Raw genomic sequence first — 22,094 nt, forward strand, 5'->3', positions numbered from 1 at the left:
AAATCTGGAATTTAACCAGAGAAAGAAAGTCAAATCCAAAAGTGTCCAGCTAAGCACAATCATCTCAGGGCAATTATACTAAAAATAAAATCTTAAGAAAAGGGAAGGGGGGTGTTATAGAGTTATCTCAAATGCATTTTTCTGGAAAAAAGTGAAAATTCTATTAGAAACCATAAACTACGCTTTCAGCATTTAAAAATAAATGTTTAACCTCTTGACAGCAACAACTGTCTGGTGCATCTTTTTCTTTTAAGCTGTATTCTTGACACATGGCTGCAGAGGTTTCAAATGATAAATTAACCTCTTAGAACCGTGTCCACTTAATTACAGAATCAGTCCTTAAAAATAAAACGGTGTATTAAGTCAGCTTGTCCATCCACATACTGAAAATGCCATTGTATGCAGTTTTGTATCGGCACTAAGTGACTGCTTCATGGATTGTACATTGTGAAGATGAATGTCTCTTAAACAATCACTTCTGATATTAAGGTTCTTAAAACAAACCAGAAAAATATATATCTTCAGAAATCAGAGTAGTCACTTTTTTTCGTTAAAAGCCATAAAATAAGCTCATATTCAATTACAAGCAATAGAAACCATACTGCTATTGGAACATAATTATTTTATCACAAAAATTTATTATTTACAAAATGAAAAGTTACCAAGTGAATTTATCAGGGAAAAAGTTATATATTCTTACTAGGTGATTTGAAAAACTTAAGCAAGTCTCTCATGCACTCACACGCCAAATTGTTTGCATAAGGAGAAATGTTAATTCATGTTAGTGAAACTTGACTCCCATTCACAATACTCTTGTTTTTATTGTAAGATGGCAAAATCCACATGGTTCTGTACAAGAAGGTATGTATTAAGACAGTTCCTCTTTTTTGTCAATGTGTTTTGGCTCCCATGAATATCCGTACCACTGAACATTTTCTCAGATAATCGGTTATATTATCAACTCAATCATTGAATCCACTGAACTTACCACCACAAGAAAGACACAAAGAGTTAGTTTAATGATCCCATGTTACACAGAACTCTCGTTTCTGAAGTTATACTAAACTGAAACCTTCGTAGTGATCTATAGCCTGGATCAATTTAGACTTCAGGGTTTCTTTATCTGTGTATTTTGGAAGATCAAGAAGATTAAAGCAAGTATGAGCTACCGGAAGATAATCTTCTCCACCTCCTGTTGGCTGGATGACTAGTTTAAGACACTTCATTCCAAGAATTGGAATACGATCACTGCCTGTCAGAAACACTGCCAAGAAAAAACAAACAAAATCTTGAAAGTAGTTTAAGATTAAGATGGTGTATGTCATATCTGCACTTCTAATCACTGTTTGCAATTTTTAATTATTCCAACAAGGGTTAGCTTTTCACATCGAAGTTGTTCTGCCAAGTTTGAAAAACAGGGAATAATGACTTAACCCCATCTCCATCTTACACATGGACTCTCAACTGTAACACAACAGGTGATATATAAACAAAACCATAACATTTTAGCATAGAAAACCCATCTTAGGGGGAAAAAAAACCCAAACCAAAAACCAAGCAAACAAACAACCCAAGAACCACCAGGGGAAAAAAAAAAAAATAAAAAAAGAGAGAGAGAGAGAAAATAGTAGGATGTTCTTTGTTCTTCATATAGACTTTGCTATTTAAAATCCACTGGCTAAACCCTTTACTGAGCACTTGGCAAGCATCCTGCAAATAGACAGAATTAGTTTGTTCAATATGAAATTTATCTGAATTGAAAACTAATCTATGATCTATTCTCAACAATGCTCATTCACAGGAAGCTTCAATAACTTTCTCTTCCCTGCACTTTTGCACTCATATCAGTACCATGATGTATTAACAACCAGCTACAGCTCCAAAATTCAACCTATGTGCAATGAAAAAACAGTAATGTAGATTGTGAACATTAGCTCAAAACACAGAAAAAAAAATCCTGTCATAACATAAATGACACTTTGGGGTTCGGGGGCTCAGGGTGGTTTGGGGTTTTGGGGGTTTGGTTTGGGGGGGTTTTTTGGGGGTGGTGGTGGTGGTTGGCTTTCTTTTCATTCTTGCATTCAATGCTGCTCTGGCACACTGTGATCTTCTAACTTCCCACCACCCAGAATTACTCAGGGCAACCCCAGCAAAACCAGAAACAAGCTCATAATCAATTTCTTCCACTATGTTTTTTTCTTTCTTCCAAATAAAGTTAATCACATCATTATAGACAAATACGGATGTTTGCCATCTTATCAGGCCGGAAATCACAGTGATCCTATTCAGTTAGCAACTTCTGCAAAGTAGTTTCAAATACTTACGCAAAAACTGTTTTTTCTTCTCCAAAGACAGCTCATGAAAAACCTCCCAGAATATTTTAATTGTAGGATGGTCTGCCCAGTATTCTCCTTTGTATTCTGTATTCTAAAATAAGCAGGAAATTAGGTTATTTTTGCATGTAGAAATAGTGGGATAATCTGACATCAAAGTAGAATGAATGTGGTTTGTGTAAAGGGATACTGCAAGTGACGTTGTTTTTCTTGGTCTATTTCCTCAGCTGTTCACTCCGACTTCAACTATACAGACAGATGCATGTTCTGCAAAGCATATTCAATCTCAATAAAGACAAAGTCTCACAGTGAGTTTTGGCAATCACGAGTATTTACTTGTATGAACTATATCCATTTTGTTCACTTCCCCCTTCTAACGTAACACATTGAATACAGCTGCTTTTTAGTTCTGTGGATCTTTCTTCTTCCAAGTCTGATTTCCTTCAGAAATTAGATGGAAAAACTTTTAGCAGGAAGGTAAAAACAATATTTTAGTGTCTTCGTTCACTGACATGTGAGAAGAGAAAGACTCGTGCAGTCAACCCAATCAAAGCTGGAAGCCACATTAATGAAACCAGAGTTCAGAAGGACACTTCACATTTTATTTTTCTTTTTGAGATGCAAAAGCATGTGAAACAAACAGCTAACAATGGTTCTTACCTTCTCCAGCTCTTTCCAATCATAATTTGTGTTCCCAATCACCATTGCCTGCAACTCGCTGGGCTGGAAGAGCTGAAGAACTTTACCTCCACATACTTTGTGGAAGCCTGCATGGAATGCATTGAACAAGGAAGCCACAGATCTATTGAAGATGTAATCCACATATGCATCTACAAAATCTTGCCTGTACAGGAAATAAAAAATAAATTATGTTGAAGAAAAACAGAAAAGCACATGTCACCCTTCTAAAGCAGGCGCCATTTCTGTATAGAACACAGCATAGAAAGCTAAGCAAAAAGGATCATATTACATTATCTTCTCCACGTTATAACCATCATGAAGACAACCTCAATGAAAATGACACAAATATATTTCCCGACCACACCCTCTAACAAAACGTCCATAATGTGCAATAGCAAAGGAGTAACTTTTAGTTTTATTTCAGGCCCTGTAACCATTTTTCTCATTTCTATGCACTGCAGTGAATCTGACTGAATGGTAACAAGCTTAAAGGCTTGAACTACATGTGGATGAACTGAAAATACTGCAGATGAGCAAAGTGGTGAATCACACTCCTTCTCTTCCAGCACTCAATGAGATACCCATTTTATGCTCCCCATGTAATTAGCAGAGAGGCAGGTAACTTGTGTAACACTAACCCTGGAAGCAAAGGCTGCTCCAGAGAAAATTCCCAGTAATAAACCAATTAGCATTATTACACTCTATGCTAGTATTTTTAAAACTGAATTCAAGCATCAAGGAATATTTGGATTTTCAGAAACAGGAATTCATTGCCGCAAGTCCGCAGATAATGACAGTGCTGCACACATTCCACGGACACCTTGGAACTTTTCTTGTAATTCAACTCCAATTTTACTGCCACTTGGTGACAGACCACCAGACCACCATCAGGGAACTTCAAAGCTATCATGGTTAAGCATCACAAAATATCACAAATGCCCAGCTTTAAGGCAAGGATTTAAAAAAAAAAAAACCCAAACAAAAACACCCACACTAAAAAATCCCAAAAACTCTTTCCTCTACAACAAACTGACCTAGTTACAAAAAATGCTGCCAAAAACATTTGCCCTCTAGGAAAATGCCTAAAGGTACATTTCCTCCCTTGTTCCTACCATGCATAGCTTAGATGCATTCTGTTCTCACAGAGTATGCTCTTGCCATTTGATTCTCCCTTTACTCTGGGAGAAGTAAAAGCACAGAGAATTCACCAAGATTAAAGAACAGACAAGGAATATAAGACGAATGGACAGAGAGAGGAAAATGGTAGTATCCTGCAAAAAAGGGACAAACTACCAGATATATTCTACCTATCCCCCAGTAGCAGCAACGGAACAAAGGGTGAGAGAAGCTGCTTTTGTAGACAGAAGTAACAGAATCCTTGATGAAACTTAAAAAAAACCCAAAACCAAAACCAAAAACAAACCACAACAACCAAAAACAAAAAAAAACCAAACCACACCACAAAAACCCACAATAAAAAAAACCAAACCCCACCCCACCTCTCACACACTCTTCCAACAATAGCACTAGATAACAATTTATCTGCTCTACAAATGGAAGACTTCTCTGAAATAATATTTCATATATGAATAGTTGCCACATACTTGTAGTTTGCATTTAATATGCAAATAATTGCATCACGGTTGAAGTTTTAATCATTACTCACTAAATTCCAGTTTTATATAACTTCCTGCAGAATCATAACCATTTTTAATCTTAGAAAATGAAGACCATGCAGTCAACATGGGCCCTGAAGAGCTTCGAAATACTTCTAAGCTCAAAGTGAAAAAGTAGTATTACACATTCTGAGTAAAATTAGACAGCCTCTCCGTAACTGGCAAATCCTTAAATACAGAATCATAGAATGGTTTGGGTTGGAAGGGACTAAGGAAGATCATCTAGTTCCAACCCCCCTGCCATAGGCAGGGACACTTTCCACTAGACCAGGCTGCTCAAAGTCCCATCCAGCCTGGCCTACAGCACTTTCAGGGATAAGGCATCCACAACCTCTCTGGGCAACCTGTTGCGGTGTCAATACAATACAACAGCTATTTTAACAATACAAATAAAAACAGCTTGGAAAAACAACTAAAGTTGTTTTGCCTCCAACATTAGTGTTAAAGCTTGGCACGGGGTATTTATTGCAACCCAGTTATGTTCCCAACACAGACAGCAACACTGAACTACCCTGTAACCCATAAAACTCACCTATTTTGTTTGACTACAGGAACATCAGCACCATTAGGAACAAGCTCTTTAATTTCTGTTGTACCAAAATTTTCCACAGTGATCTATTTAAAACAAACAAGAACAGTATAAATCGTATTTACTGCATACTGTACTTCTTCCCACCACTTAGCTAACAGCAAAATGAACAGCAGGCACAGATGCTAAAATTCATGTGAATCAGCAGCTGATGCTTTTGCTCAAACACTCCATCAGAGGCAGTTATAATAGATGGTATGAGCTTGATCAGAAATATTTCAAAAACTATGTAAAACTTACAGTAAAATTAAGACAAAATGCTTCTTCTATGTCATCCTCTGGATAGTCCAGTAACTGTTGCATTCCCCTGCAAAATAAATTACAAATTACTTGTATCAGTGGAAACAAAGATTAACTTATTGTCCTGAAGCATTCTTTATGATTTTATAATTCAAGTAAAAAAAATACAATAAAATCTTTCTACTGTTACTTCATTCATTAACTCATTAACTTGCACTTTGTAGTGTTATTTCCTTTTGATTACCTCCATGTGTGAATAGAGAAAGTTTGCATCCTAGTCTTCAGCTAACGTATTCCCAAACCAGAGGCAGCAAGTACTTAATAACTATTGATGGGCTCTTCCATTAACTCCTTGAATTTGTGAAAACTTTAGCACTCACAACACTGAGGCAATCAAATATTAACTTTCACTCATTTAAATCTCCTATCTGTAAGTGCTATTCAAATCTCTACTTAAGGGCAGATATTTAGGATGTATTTGTTCCTGAAATAATCAAAAACATTTCCTTGATGGACTAAAGACATTCAGAACTAAAACTACGTGTGTACGTATGCTTATAAAATTAATGGCTAAAACATAAAGGTTTTGAATATCAAATATTATTTTCCCCTAAAATTACTGTAGGATAATAAAATAGAAGACACAAATACTAAACCCAAGCATTTAGAAGCAGGTGTTTAACAACAGTAAGTATCCTTTCTCAAATGACATGATGGCTGCAAATTATACGAAGCTGTTTATCCTGCTTGTGTGAAAGTAACACATTTTCTTTATGTTCTTTAAAGGAAAATGTTGAATTAAAAATTAATTCCTAGTACCACTCATTTTTCTTTTTCTCTTACCTGCCAACATCTGGCATCAATTCTTTTAAGTCATCCAGGGATGGTTTCTTATTCAAAAGCTTTTTGTACAAAGCCAAAGGGAAATGAAGGTCTATAATAGTAAAATTATAGATTGCTAGCCCACAGACAACACCAATCAAATGAAACAAGTCACTGTCTTCAAAGGTCTAAGGACAGAAAACAGACAAGACAATTTAAAATAAAGAGGTTATTTTAATCTTGTAGAGTCCGGGGGGGGCGGGGGGAAGTGTAAACTGCAGTATCATCTGAGTGAGTTTAATTTATATTTTCATATGTATATAATTTTCATATTTAAATAAGTATGTAGCCATAAGTATTGAGGAAAACAGCCTAAAGTTTTAACCAGCTGAGAGACATTGAAATCCAAGGAAACAAAACTCTGGTTTTGCCAGTGACTTACTACTGCACTATTCAGTCTTAAATATACATCAATTTTCACAAAAAATATTTCTGGGAGGAGGAGCTCACTATTGACTCCTTTGGAGTTAACAGCCAAGGCTTAAAACACAACTGTTGAAACGTTCACATTCAGGTATTTATGATACAGTCACCCTAGTCAGTGTTTTTATTTGTAAGAGGACAGAAAAGTCTATGATCAAAACTTTTGAGAAAATATGACTAGATGACTACCTACAAAATGGACCCATAAATGTGACTGAACACAAAGAGACCTGTTCAACATGCACTTCAAGAATTTTTCTCTACCAGCTTGATTTACTGATCCTGTTCTTGGAATTGGTTTACTCTAGCTGGCACTTCTTCCCATGAAACTTGTCTGGCTTGGCAACAACTGGTAAGGACTAAGTGAGGAATGGGGAAAACAGAAGGGGAAAGTTTTGATCTAACAATGACAAAAAATAAGCATTTTTTTTGAGATAACTTCAGCTTCTCCTCTTAAAATAAAACTACCACAAACTACTATGTTCACTCATTATTAATGTAAATATTGTAAGTTAAAAGAAAATTAATGACAACAAATCTCATCCTACCTGATCAGAGAACCAGATCAGCCTGGACTCTTCGTAATACCTGAACATTCCATACTTGGGATCAAGCAACTCCCTCATGATGAGCAAAAAAAATTCTTTGCGAACACCTCCAGCATCAACAGCTTCTTCTCCTACAAAAATAACCTAAACCACACAATTCAGTTAGCACTGAATTAAAAACACATTGTGAAACAAGAATTGTCCAAAAATATTCTCAATTACTTGCATGGCAGTGAAAGACACTTTAAGCAGTATGTACTGATAATACCTTGAGTGGCTTCTTGTAGTCTACATTTTTTGTTTTCCTTAGGACTTCTACAGCATCTCCTACAATATTGTCTCTCCGAACCATTAATATCAGGCATGGGTTGACAGATTCAAATACTGGCAGAAAAAGAGATGACAAATTCTGCCTGTGAGCCTGATCAACAGCCATCTGGGAAGAAAACAAAGTGGAAGTGTCAGTAGGTAACATAAGATTCCTGTCAACATTAGATAGCCACAAGTCTGATCTTAAGTGCAGAAGACAGAAATGGGAATAGCTATTATGAAAGCTACTGAATTTAGCCAGATTTTCTTCATATTCCTTTTATCTCAGGAAATGTTTCGTGTCAGGAAACTTTTTTCCTTTACCCATTACTCATCAATGCTAATGTTCAGGAAGTCTTAGAAAATGTTCAGGGAAGTCTTAGAATACATTTTTTGACATTCTAGTCAAAATACTTTTGGTAAGAAAAGGAAGCAATAAAACCACTGCACTTCATCTAATGAACAATAAGCTGTTTAACACAAACCTGACATTAAGACATCCATTAAAAAATAATTCACAGCATGAAAAGTGATTGTTCATCTACTTAATTTGTATTTTAATTTTTGTATTAGTTGTTCAAAAACTAAACACTGCTGCAAATGTTCTGAACATGGCCTTGGACTCTTGAAAGTTTGTGTGTTTTAACACTATTTAATTGCTTGTTGAAATTGTGAAAGTGTGAGCATTTCCCTGAATTCATCAAACATTTGTGTCAACCATGTATATGCTTTTAAAGGCATAAGAAACTATGTTTCCTATGAACTACAAAAGCAAGCTAGTATTTTTCCTAATAAGCTCATTACTTGAGCATGACTTTTCTATTTAATTTCAGACTCAGAACAGTAAGTTTTATCATGTTAAACATTATAAACATGGCGGGGAGGGATTGCTGCTCTTACTGCTGTTACTTTTGCAGTAGCCTGCCTTCATTCTTCTTTTCCTTTAAGGAATGTATTTATTATACCTTTACAACAACTGAACAGGTATGCATTATATGTATACAAAAAACTCCAAACAAAAGAATAGCTCATCCCTGGTTTCAGCTCTACCAACAGAATCATGAAAACACACAGATCCTCTCAGCTACTTTAGGGTTGTCTAATGCATCTACCTCTAGACAAGAGATACGGGTCAAGATACAGAATTGTTTGTATCAAGTACCTCATCTCTAGGAAAGTCTCTAGTTGAAACAGATGTGAACAAATTAGGAGTAATATATAATTACATTTAACAGAAAAAGAGACAAAAATTACTGCAAACTGCAAGATCAGGAAACCTACTCCCACTATCCCAAGTAGATGCTAGATTTTCAAGATAAGCTTCTTTTCAACTGCCTTGCAGACACTGATCAGACTTCAGCAGCATCCTCAGGGTGGTATGACAGATGAAATAAAAAATTAGGTGTGCACTAGATAGTCACATGGTGCCAACATGTTGCTCTCTGATACTAACCAATCTTAATAACAGCACCAGCTCCCAAGTCCCATCAAGAGAGGAAATTAACTGGCTGCTGCCTCTAGCAAGATAGATAGACCTCCAGCTCCAGGCTCTACACATACATACAATTTAAAGTCTGCACATATAGGAGGTGGGGTTGGTTTTTTGGTTGGGGGTGGTGGTTGGGTTTTGTTGGCTGGTATTTTGTTTGTTCATTTGTTTTCATTGTTTGCTTGTTGTTTGGAGGTGTGATTTTTTTTTTTTAAACACATGTACTATGGGTTGTTAACACCTAAGAAAAGCTCTCTTGTGAATGAAAAAGAAGTTCCTTAGAAAATCATACAATTAATAAACAATCTTGAGATCCCAAACCCACAAAACCACGAACTTCTATCATGTACATACCCCAGGATTAAAACTAGATCCATCATTCTTATGGAGAAGAGATTACAGAGAGTTCAAACAAACAAAAGAACAACCAAACAAAACTACCAACACCAGCAACGTCCCAAAGCCCCCTACTAACTAACTAGCCAATATTCAAGACATGAAAAACTGAGACTCTTACCTGCATCTGTATGACTGCATCTGTTTGTAGGAGAGTTGTCTTTGCCTGAGCATCAAATACAAATGGGTATGTGCAAATTGTAACAGGAATATCTGTTAACTAAAATGAAAAAAACTGTGTCATACCTCTGCTTATTTAAAAACCACAATCATAGTTAAAGAAGCCATTAAAATAATGCTCATTTAATACATAAATTTTACTACAAGCAGAAAAAAAAAAAAATCTTTACTCATCATCAATTAAGGACAAAAGCATCTTAGTAAAATTAAGTAGATTTTCAATTACGTTGTACTTCAGCTAACAAAACAAAAAAACCAAATTCACACACAAACACCACACTTGCTTAGTACATATTAATTTCAGAACTTTTATTACAGCTAGTGGGTATTATCAAAGTATTCATTGTTTTCAAATGCTGCTCTGCATTTAAAATACAATTACGTATTTTTGCCCCACAAAAACATTTTCAAATTACAGCTGTGCTAACCAAGAGCTTTATGCCCAACAGAACACATAAGACAAGCCCTGACATTCATATTTCTGATTTCCTTACATTCTGCAAAAGAAATCAGACTGCAACCAATCTTACCTCAGTTAATCCATGGTTGACATCCTATGACAGCATTTGCACAAAGGTAGCAATAATTAAGATGAAAAAGCAGCATTAGTGTCTGCATTAATTATTCACCTCTGATGTAGAAATAAAAATACTTATCTACAGGTTCCCCCCAAAAGAAAGTTCACTGAGAAGCATCAACCATAAACATTCTAATTAACCTACCAAATACAACCATGCCTGTTTGACACCTTATGTATCAGTCTTCACAAAAAAGACCATTGAAGTATCATGTTTTCTTGGATGTGAAAAATAACGATTTTAAATGTTTACTTCCATACACTTATAAATTACATTTGCATTTACCTATGTATTTTCAGTCTTGGACAACTATAGTATGTCAAATGAAATGCAAAATATTTTGAATGAGTAAAAATTTAAAACTACAAAGGAACCCCACCACTTTACCATCAAGTCTGAAGAATCATTTTGGTCTATAAGGTATGATATAAGAAAACAAATTCACTCTTGAAATTTGAGACAGGCCAATACATATAGCTGGGACTGTGTGGAGACTTCCACAACAAGGTGAGAAACTAAGTTATCCATCTGGTGCTGTACCCTCCTTATCCTCTGCTGAAAGTTAAGTTTGTTTCTACCTAGCAGGCAGAAAACAAAAATAATAAAAACTAATGACAAACTAACACATTTTATATTTGACTATATAAATATATATATATATAAGACTAAGAAGTCAGTATCTAGGCTTCCATGGCTCACAGAAAGTGATGGCTGGAATACTTTCTATCTGTATTCCTAATTCCTACAAGAAACATCAAATTTGAGTATCCCATTCGTCACAGATTTATGCAATTTTGCACTCCTACTGTCTATACCATTATTTATTCCTAATTCAGATGTTTTTTCTCAATTCCTTTAAGCCATATCTCAAGAACACTTCTTCAAATCAACAGTTCCATTATTTTGTACCTTTGTTTTTCCCCCACTCATTTTTCTCTTGTTGAAAGAATAAGAGCTTTTTCTTCCAAGTTTCTGAGAATATTCTGAACACTTCTCAGAGAATCTCTTTTCTTCTGTATTTTACCCTCCACATTTTAATTAAGGAACTGAACAGTCAGTTTTGCCTCAAGTTATGACAGTAAAAATTAGACTAGCAAATGAAAAGTTTATTTGTTATTACTGTTTCAATAGGCAAGTAGGGTTTCTCATAATTTTAAAAGCAAGAACACAGGAAGCTAGCTGATATGAAGGCAGAATAACACCATCAAAACCATTTATGAAGGAGATCTGACTAAGGCCATGGATTCTTTTTTTTTTTTAGTCCTGTAATAAATCAGAGTAACATTTTCTGCTGAACTTGAAACTACACAAATGAATGACAAAATAATGATGATTAAAGGGAAATTCAGTACCTAGTATTTTCACAGTAACGTCAAGCTCAATCTTCAGATTTAAATAACAAATGGTGCTTAAGACTTCCATTATAAGGCAATTTTCCAGCTCTCATTTTCCCATATTCAGTATTTTCTTCCCCAGTCATGACATGCAATTTGGGCTTGTTTACATTCACTTAAAGCACAGCTACAAAGGTCAATATTTTTAAATTCCACCACTTCTGTATCCTTCATTGACATATGCTTCTCTGTTCCAAATATAGAGCCTGTCTATAATTCCAAGTCCCTGCAATGCTTAACCCTAGCTTCTACATCTCATTTAGTGTACCACCCCTCTTAGCTATCAACATCAGCCTGTATCACACACCAGTTATGTTTTCAGACAAGTCTGGCTGAAAAAAATGTCTGTCAGGACTGCCAATACTGACTCATCATTTCTTTACGCTCCCCAATGTTCCTGCTGTTGTTATTTTACATTGCAATTTTAATTCTTTGGGAGATAACATCACTTCCTTTGTGTTCATAAAATACAGCAAAAGTAGGTCTCCCATGCTCAGCACCCATACTGCAAAAAATTTAAATTTAGGTGGCTAGAGAAAGCATATTAACTTTTACAATATTCTTCCAAAGCATAAGTCAGAGAACGGTGTGGCAAATTCCTGTCCAACTCACTAATTCTCTGTATAGTCATTCATTTAATCCCACTTACCACTCTTCTCTTTACAGATCCAGGAATTAATTATCTTGGTTCTTGTTATTATACTCACAGTAGAAAACTGTGTTAGTGTCCATGGTTTAACCCCAGCCAGCAAGTAAGCACCACACAGCCAGTCACTCACTCCCCCAGCTAAGATGTCTATCTAGTTACTCATCCCCAGTAACTCCCTATTCTGCTTGTAGACTGTTTTCCAAGATAGTTTCAGCTTTCTCAATGACTGGACCTTTCCTAACCTTTTTGACACGGCAAGTCTCAAGTGACAGCATCCTAAGTCACTTTTTTAATTGAACACATTGAACAGTGTCAGTACTAAGAATGATACCCTACAAGAAGCATGCCTATTTAGCAATTCTTTCTTTGCTTGTACCTGACATAAGTCTGTTAAGCATCAGTGATCTGTGAAGAAAAAAAACAAACAAACAAAAAAACAAGCTTCTCTAAAGGGAAAAAGCCATAATAAAATATAGGGGGAAAACCCACAAAAAAACCCAAATAAAACCCAACACAACTTACCATTCCAAATACCTGCTGCTGGACCCAGTTGACATAGTCATTTCTAATATCTATCAAATCTTGTATCTCATGAATGTAAAATCTGTCATACTGTATAACTTGTCCTCTTTCATTTACCTAAGGAAGTGCAATTTGTAATTAGTGCTTTGTATAAAAGTTTTGAAAAGGACATTTACTGTGTTTTTCAAGCATTCGATATGCCGACCACAGACACACAGCTACTAAAACAATTATAGAAAAACAATAGTGCCTACCAAAACGCAGAAAACAATGTTAAAGACATGGATACATTGATTATTCACAATCCCATCAAAGACGCAAAGAAAAGTATGATTAACTGAGAACACAGTACCACACAACACAGTGCTGTGAGGCAGTGGAACAGGTTGCCCAAGGGAAGTGGTGAATGTTCTACCCTTGGCAGTGTTTAGGGCCAGGCTGGATGGGGCCTTGTGCAACAAGGTGTAGTGGGCTTGGAACTAGATGATCTTAAGGTCCGTTCCAACCCAAACCATTCTAGGATTCTCTAATTCCGTGACACTTTGAAGCACCATACGATCTCACAGGAACAGTGATGAATATACATATTCATGTATATAATAGATACAAATACTTGTTCCTGTACTTGCGTAAGTTAACTATGAGTCAAGAACTCTATTCTTAATTACAGTATGAATACTATCTCTATTACCTATGACCAGAGAACAGTTTCCATTTAAAAACATTAAGCTTAGAAAAAGATGTGGAAAAATAGCTTTATACAAAGGCTTGTCTCTACAGTGTAATTATAATCCAGAAGCATCCACACTTCACTAACACATGCTTCTTTTCCCAAGTACTGTTAAACACTGTTAACTGCCAAAACAGCAAGATCACCAAGTCTGCCTTTATAACCACATAATCTAAGCCTATTTTTCTCAAACATCATCCTACCTTCCATTCACCACCACCACCCAAACCATCAGATCCTAAATACGTGAAACACACCAGATATATCACCCCATTTTCATCTCTTTAGTCTATACCAGCTAATTGTTAAGATTGTAACAATATAAATAGTTTTGCAACAGGGTAGTGCAAAATTAACTGTTTCTATGTTCTTGTAGCATTATCAGTACAAAATTACAAGATAAACTACAGAGGGAAAAATATAGGGGGTGCAAGGGGAAGCCTCAGCAGCAATTAGACAATTGCTCTGATGTGCACAGTCTGCTTATTCCAAATGTTCGAAGTTCACAAATTCATTAGTTTTCATGAATGAAGTTACAATACTAACACACTGAATAAACAAATCAGAAAATAAATGTTTGTCTTGGTAACACTGTGCACATCTTTCTTGTTCAAAATATAGCTTGCTCTTATCTTCCATTTCTGATATTGCTATTATCTCAACTTTCAAGAGGCAATTCTTTCCAACATATCCTCACACATGTAATTGACTGGGTCAATCTATGTTCCCAAGAAAACAGGTATTTCCATCACCATGTCACATTGGAATCCAGAATTCCAATGGTTCACAGGTCCAGATGGAACTATAAATATCTCTGTAGATGCAAGCCTAAGTATTTAAAACTCTTCAGTAAATTAACTTCTTTTAACAACTACACAGCACACAGATGCTGACAAAAAAGCCCAGATAAGTAATTGGTTAAAATTGATGTAAACATACTCTGTGCAGTATTTCCAGAACTCTGAAAGCTGTGTGTAGAAAATTGGTAAGTATTCTTCTTTCAGAAGCCGGAATGCCCATCTTACACAACTTTAAAAGGTGGACCACGACATCCTTGTAGAGTTCCACTATCTTCAGGAACAAGGGAGGTTCAAGTAGAGACCACCAATTTTCTATCAACAAATGGTGAGTACACAAACTCAGTACTTGCCATTACAACACTATGTTACGTTATCCTTTTAACTAAAACCCATGTTTTGCTAGAAAGTACCCTTGTATGTTACCTTAACACAGTAACAAGTAACACAGCAAGACTGGCGCAGACATTTAAGCAGTAAACTACTCTTTGCATAATAATGAAACCTCTACTCAAACACTCTGCTGTTATGCACCAAGTCTTTAAAATAAGTCTGTTCATTTTGAGTACATGACAGCATCATTAAGTAACATTTCACATAAAAGCAGATGGCTCAAACCATGAAACTTTGACTTAAGCATATAGTCCTGAGAGCAATGGAAAGTCATGGAAAAGAATCTACAGTTCAAAGACATCAGTTTGCTCTTTACAGCAGACAAGCTCTTTATCCTCACAAAAAAACTACTGAAAACAGCAAGAGATAGGTGACAAGGCTAAAAAAATAACTGAAGAAGGAAGTACCCTCTCAAAAAGGTACCAATTAAAAAGGAAATATTCTTAAACCTCAATTCTTTAAGCAGAATTTCAGGTGAGAGGAGTCACAGTAAGGTGTTAGGATATAGAGTTAAAACAACATAAGATCAGCAAGAAAACAGGAAGCAACAAAACAAGCACTGTAATCAAAACAAAGATAAATGTAACATCTGCTCCATAACACTTCTGTAGATTACTTAGAGCTTGTTAGCTGTCTGACCACATAATTTTCACTTTTAAGTGCAAATCACATACTAAATTCACTGAACTACACAGTTTAATTCCTCCCAGATGGGATCAATCCAAAAATTACACTACCAGATGAATTCATATGGATGGCCAGTTAACTCACCCAGAAGGAAAATAATAGGTGTTATCTTACATACTAAGCAATGTTAACCCGTACCTTTCTCATTGGGGAAGTCTACAGAACTGTAACTACACAGCAGGTGTTGCTGAGACCATGTCTTCCCTGATGGAATTTCTATACTTTTTTTTTTCCAGGAGATCCTTAGTTTTAACAGTAAAGAATTCATTTTCTTACCAAGAACTTTCAGAGGAGCTTTTTCTAGGTTCAGAATAGCTGTCCCAAAAGGAATAGCTAACGTTGTGAAATTGTTTGCATCACTCATCAGTGGGCATTCTGGTAGAGTGAGATACAGCCTCAAAGCTTCAACATCTGGTAAGGAGCTGGTCAATTTGGGAATAAGGTTCTTTTCCAAGCTAGCTGCCACCTACAGCACATAATAAAGTTCTGTTTATTTTAATGCAATTGTGAATTTAAACAAATGCCCACTTAGATAAATAATAATCAAAAAACAATCACCAAGAGTTGATATTAGAGTATTATACATTTAGAAAGCAGACATTTTATTAAATATTTAAATACAATATGCTGAAGTGCTACTTGTCACAACACAACACAGTTTTACATATTTGCAGTTGATACATTATTGGGCAAAGAAAGTTATTAAAAGGGTCAGAGCAAGCACAATGATAGTATTTTTTGATAGATGCAACACAAAGCTAATCCCAAACCTAAGGAAAACATGCAGCACAAACCTGTTGTGATATATGAGTGTGGTCAGGCTGTATAAGTTTGTGAAATAGTAGTCTAGCAGCATTCATATCAACCCCTGAGAATTTAGTGCTGGTTTTGTAATGATCATCATTGCTGCAGGGGAAAAAAAAAATATCCAGAGAAGACAACTGAATCCTATATTCTCAGCAATTCAAGAATTTTCCTCACCTTGAATTTTTAGCCTAAGTAATTAAAACATGAGATCACAGTATCAGACTTCTGTTTTTTAAATAGCCTTTGAAGCAACTGAAAAAAATTTAAAAATCTCCTCTAACTGCAAAACAATCATGTAAAAACACTAGGATTTAAACCAGCCTGTGCAATATATTCCCCCTGAATTATATACAACCTGTGTCTGAGAAATACTGAGTTTTGCTGGCTTACATGGTAACAGCCAGGCAGCACACACTTCCAAGCTGGCACGTGACATGCTGCATTTTAGGCCAGCTGACAGGCCATTTGGCTGTAAAGGAACCAGAAGTTTAAACTTTGGGTATTAGAGTAACAGATAAGGAAATACTGGAAAGGTGTTACAGCTGGAACAAGAGGCACTAGGAAGGTAGCTACCATTAATTCTGTCTCATGAACACTTTGTTTAAAAGCCTCACCACTCACCTCAAAGCCAAAAAGCTCCCATTCAGACACCCAGCTGAGGAGAATGTTCCATCAATTTCACTGAAATTGTTCACATAAAGTAATTTACATTTATTTTCTTTTTACAAAATAGCATTTTCAATAAAAACAGTATTAAATCCCTAAAAAAATTACACTGTACAAAGGGTGGAAGTCTGACTTCAATATGACTAAACAGCACTACATAGAACCTCCACTCAAGACTCAATGCTTAAGACAGCTCAAATCAAAGCAAATCTTGCAATTTATTTTTCAGTTCTTTGCATCCTCCTTTATTAAAGCAGAAGCAATAATATTTGTTTTCCTATTCCTCTACACGTACTGTTATTTTTCAGTGTGCAGCTAGATACCTAATCTAATCTTGTATAGTCATCTAAACTGTGACAGAGATGGCAGACTAAAAGGAGCTGAACAACTTGACAAGCATGACAAAGAAAGCACAGTAAAAGCTCTGTACGTAATAAAAATCAGTAACTAAAAATAGGTTTGCTATGTATGTACAAAACCCCAGTAATGCCCAATTCATAAGTAAAATTCGAAGACAACTTCTTTCCTCAGCATCACTTACTTAGCTATCTCTACTGGAAGTCTTCCAGATGGGAAAGTCAGCAATCTTTGAATAAATGTTTCATTCACGGTCCAGATCTGCTTCAAAAGGTCAGGATACCTAAAATCATCTGAGGGCACCATGTTCTGAATTTTAAAGAAAGCATAAAGAATCAGGCACACAAAAGTGATTTCCAGAAAAATAAATCTTGTGGTTTAGCTCCTTCTCTCTTCATTGACTGACCATTTGCCTATGCAGACTATTACTGTGAAATAAGCCCAAGGATAAATTTACTATATTCTAGCAGTTCTGCATTCACTATGAAAACAAGAGCATACACTAAAACCATCTAGATTAGCATGTTAATTCACACTATAGCTTATTTAATGTTAAACTCCCTAAACATACAGTACTTTTCTAGTTAATGAACCCTAAACAAGCTTCAGACAGAGTAGCAAGCATCTCTTCACCCTAGTCACTATAAGCCATTTAGCTCACTTCTAAGATGTGAGCATTCAAAAAAAGGAGCCATTCCATTTTTTGGACAGCTAATCTCCCACCCCATTTCCATCAGACTCCTCTGAGAATGAATCATGTTTCTCTGAACCTTCACTGCATCATCAGATGAGCTGCCTTTTGATGTGCTGCTCATACTAAATGAATTCCAGCAAGATTTCTAATAGTAAAGAGGAGTATAAGATTAAACTAGTAAATGGAAACATATTTCTCCTGAGGGTGGAGTCTGACAACATAGGTGACTAGGTATAATGATGACATTTTAGCTGTTGCCAAAAATGAGTACTTCTGATCCCATCCTACAGGATCAAGATGAGAAACTCTCTTGATGTTTCCCTTGTGTCCAGCCAAAGCGTCATTTAAACCCACAGTGAAACAACTCAGGAACAGAGCTGCTCAAAAACTAACTTGACAAAACAGATTTTGGCTGAGACCCCTTAACTGGCAAGAACACACAAGTCCCAGGAGTACAGTGCTTGCATAACTTTGAAATAATTCAATACAAATTACCAAAGAGTACTAAAAGGGATAGTTTTGCAGCATCAAAGTTGATTTATTGCCAATACTTTCTGAACACAAGTCACAATAAGCGCATTCATAGTCTCCAGTTCACCTCAATTAGCCAGTCAGAATCTACTTCAGTAATTATGAAAACTGCACACAAGAAAGGAGTTTTAATAGAGAAGTTTTGAGCCTATATTGTCAGTCATTTTTCCAGTCTACACCTGCTAAGCAAACTTCTCTCAAGTACAGCAATAGTTACCACAATTCAATCAGAATTTAAAAAAGAACAAACAAACAAACACAAAAAAAACCCCAAACCCACAAACTAAAAAATTTGTTGATTCTGTACAACCAGACGAGACTGTGGGAGAAAAGAGCTGCTGCAAGCCTGACCCGTACTCAGTTTTTCTTATCAACAAAGATGTTTCCCACTAAAATTCACTGTCCTTCATGCCCAAATTAAGTTTTCACCCCTCATACTCAACTCTTGATGCTTCATTAATCCCCACGGGCTAGTATTTGCTGCACTATATTGGAAACAGCCCTATGTATCATGATCTTGTTTTTTCCTCCCAACTCATCCTCTAACAGCATCTTGCTTCTACCATACTTTCATATTGCCATTTTTTACTGTAAAGTCTTTCCCGACTTTTTTTCCTGTACTAGAATTTAAAAGATCAATTCTTGTCCATTTAAAACTTAAGTTTATCACTAGCATAAAACTATCACATAGGAAACTGTGTCACCACCTACATTCTTTTGCAAAAAATTCTATTTCTTCCCTTCTCATTGTGGTATGCTAACATAGCTACAGAGCAGAAGACAACAAAGCTGCAGTCAGGAGTTACTGAGGAGGACTAGGCAGAGGCAAATCAAATATTCAATCACCTTTTCCTTAATGAAAGGAAAAGAAGTGCATGCACCCATCACTCAAGAAAAAAAAACAAACACACAAAAAAAAAAAAAACTTATGCCAAAAAGCCTTAAGAGCTTACTAACAGCTAACAATAAGTGTATGCAAGTCCTCCAGCTGCTGAATTGACTTAAGCGTCCACACTGTTCTAATGAGCTTTACCGTGTTGTCATGCACCTTCAATATGAAAATCTTAAAATGCATCTGAAAAAAACCTAAAATTTAACTCCAACAGACTTTGAAACCAAAATATATTTAATTTGTTACCTGTGGATAAAAGTAGTGTGCAAAACTTTGGTCCCCACCAGAGAAAATTCTCTTTACACAATAACACTCCTCACTGTCTGCAACAGGAATAAACATAGGCAACTGTGAAAATGTGAATTTGAGAAATGATTGACACTCCAATCAACACTCAATTAGAAAAAGGTTTCTTTGCTACATAACCTTGTGGAAGCAGATATCTGCAATACAAGTGTTAAGACTACCTTTAACTGAGCTAAATGCTAACAGCTCCAAGCTTTATCTCTAGTGCTAACAAAAGACCTAACCCAACAACACAAGCAAGCATGTATTTCCTACAGCAGAAATGGACTTTAGGGAATAGAGCACAGTGAAAATGAATTGGTTTAGAATAAAATGATTATAGTTCATTCTTAGTTTAAATCTCAAGATTTGTAAGACATTATAAAGGAAGAGGAATTCAAGAAGTAAATATGCCAGATGTTGCTTACCTGTGGTTATAGGGCATTGAGTACTATAAGGAAGCCAGTTTCCTTTTACTGTGAAGGGACTTTTCCTATTACTGGTGGTTCCCGTACCTAGTTGCCCATTACCTCCAAGTCCAAAAGAATAAATTCTTCCAGATGAAGGAACAAATGCAGTAGTGTGCTGCCTAGGGCAAACAAAATTCAGTAACAGAAACCTAAGCTTTAGAACATGCTTTGTGCAAGCCAGCCTAAGAGTTGTGTTAAACAGCATGTTAGAAGTCCTGCAGTATGGAACACTCCACTTGCCTATTGGCAATACTCTGTGTTTATACTCCAACAGGCAACATTCCTCTTTCAAGAAGTTCACTGACTGGAGATGCCAGGTTCTGCCTTGAGCCCCTGCTTAGCCACAGTCTGATCTCTAGAGCACCTCTCTAGACATTCAGAAATTTGAATCTGGTTTCTACCAGATTGGCTGCATCTCCTTTCCCCTCCCATTCATCTCAAGTCTAGATGCCCTCTCTCCTATTACAAGGGAATGGGTCCACTCAATGTCAACCAAATTGCTAGAAAAATAGGTTTACATTTTTATGTTCTTTAAACCAAATAACAAAGTGTGCCCATCTTGTAAAAAATTATGCTGCCACCCTCATTTTGTCATACGCGCTGGGAATATTTTGAGTTTCTTTGGTGCTATTTATAACACATGCAATAAAAACCCATTAGGAACCAAACTGCCACACAGTGTAACAGATATTTCACAAAACAAATTATGTTTCCATACCTCACATTTATCCTCAGTAATGCTCACGTACCCCCTTCAAAGACACTAAGTAGAATATGATAAAGTGACAGCAATAAACACCTTCACACTGATTATTTACACTTTCAGTTTAGAAAATCAGAGCCTCTCGTACAGTACAACTTCCTTTACTTCTTCCACTGAATGTTTTTTAAATCCCAATAAGGTTTCTAAATAACTTTTGTTAGAGACCATCTTATATTCCTTAAAAAAAAAACAAACAAAAACAAAAACAAACAAAAACAAAAACAAAAACAAACAAAACCAAACAAAAACAAAAACAAAACCAAACAAACAAAAACAAAAAAACAAACCACACACACCAACCACCACAAAAAAACCCAAAAAAAACTCCACCCAAAACACAGAATAGACCTTACCTGCCACAAGTGATCTGCGTGACAACACTTCCCATAAGTTCAAAAACTTTCCTTGGGTTTATCTCATGGCTGGTAGAGTTATGACCCAACTGACCATAGCCTCCAGCTCCAAATGTAAAAACCCCACCTTCCTAAACAAATCAATTATTTTCATTAAAAAGACAGTATCTCTCAGAACAAGAAACTTAACAGAAAAAAGGGTCTAATAAGTCTCCCTGTCTGACGATTTTAGAATTGTGGAGAAAGAAGCAAAAAAAAAAAAAATACATGCATAAGAGGGCTCTGAGACACAGAAGGGTCACAAGTTAACTGCAGTTATGAAAATATGGCATAGCTATTGAGTATTACCTTATTCATGTTAAATTGCATTCTTGTCATTTCCACATTGTTATACATTAGTCCTGCCATTAACTTGTGTCATTAATGGATACTAATCCTTGGTTTTCATCTTTTCCAGTTTTCTTAATGAACTTCAACAGTATATAAACTCATACCATTAAAAAAGTACACTTTGGCTTTTAAATTCTGATTATAAATTTCAAAGCAATTACTAAATAGGAAGCTGCCCTCATGCAGATGATGCAGGGTATGATTGAAATAACCAGCTTAATTATTTGAAAACATAAGAAACCAGAAACTTTTAATATTGCTGTAAGACAATTTTTTAAAAGTGTTTTTGATCAATTTAATCAAGAAATTATAAAAAAAATTTAATGAATGTTAAATGAGAAATATTTTCAGAGGTTATACAACTTAGAACAACTTTGAAACTTTCAATTT

At 35.8% G+C, this 22,094-nt stretch overlaps 1 protein-coding gene across 3 annotated transcripts in view; it reads right to left on the reverse strand.

Moving 5' to 3' along the window:
* Positions 1-898: 898 nt before the first annotated feature.
* Positions 899-22,094, reverse strand: part of HERC4 (HECT and RLD domain containing E3 ubiquitin protein ligase 4) — a 33,167-nt gene continuing 11,971 nt past the window's right edge. Inside the window, exons 6-24 of one of the 3 annotated variants that reach the window (XM_010024915.1) lie at positions 21,315-21,445; positions 20,157-20,317; positions 19,690-19,766; positions 17,511-17,635; positions 16,925-16,984; positions 16,291-16,402; positions 15,773-15,962; positions 14,559-14,731; positions 12,890-13,006; positions 10,277-10,300; positions 9,688-9,786; positions 7,641-7,808; positions 7,373-7,516; positions 6,363-6,529; positions 5,520-5,586; positions 5,223-5,305; positions 2,994-3,177; positions 2,325-2,427; positions 899-1,264 (exon numbers count right to left, since the gene is read on the reverse strand). In XM_010024915.1, the coding sequence (XP_010023217.1) occupies positions 1,056-1,264; positions 2,325-2,427; positions 2,994-3,177; positions 5,223-5,305; positions 5,520-5,586; positions 6,363-6,529; positions 7,373-7,516; positions 7,641-7,808; positions 9,688-9,786; positions 10,277-10,300; positions 12,890-13,006; positions 14,559-14,731; positions 15,773-15,962; positions 16,291-16,402; positions 16,925-16,984; positions 17,511-17,635; positions 19,690-19,766; positions 20,157-20,317; positions 21,315-21,445 (2,394 nt within the window). In that variant the 3' untranslated portion in view covers positions 899-1,055. The remainder of the gene's footprint in view (positions 1,265-2,324; positions 2,428-2,993; positions 3,178-5,222; positions 5,306-5,519; positions 5,587-6,362; positions 6,530-7,372; positions 7,517-7,640; positions 7,809-9,687; positions 9,787-10,276; positions 10,301-12,889; positions 13,007-14,558; positions 14,732-15,772; positions 15,963-16,290; positions 16,403-16,924; positions 16,985-17,510; positions 17,636-19,689; positions 19,767-20,156; positions 20,318-21,314; positions 21,446-22,094) is intronic. The other 2 variants (XM_010024923.1, XM_010024931.1) reach the window with 2 other exon arrangements.

This window comes from Nestor notabilis, unplaced genomic scaffold (genome assembly GCF_000696875.1).
Source record: "Nestor notabilis isolate BGI_N333 unplaced genomic scaffold, ASM69687v1 scaffold30300, whole genome shotgun sequence".
Taxonomy (NCBI): domain Eukaryota; kingdom Metazoa; phylum Chordata; class Aves; order Psittaciformes; family Psittacidae; genus Nestor; species Nestor notabilis.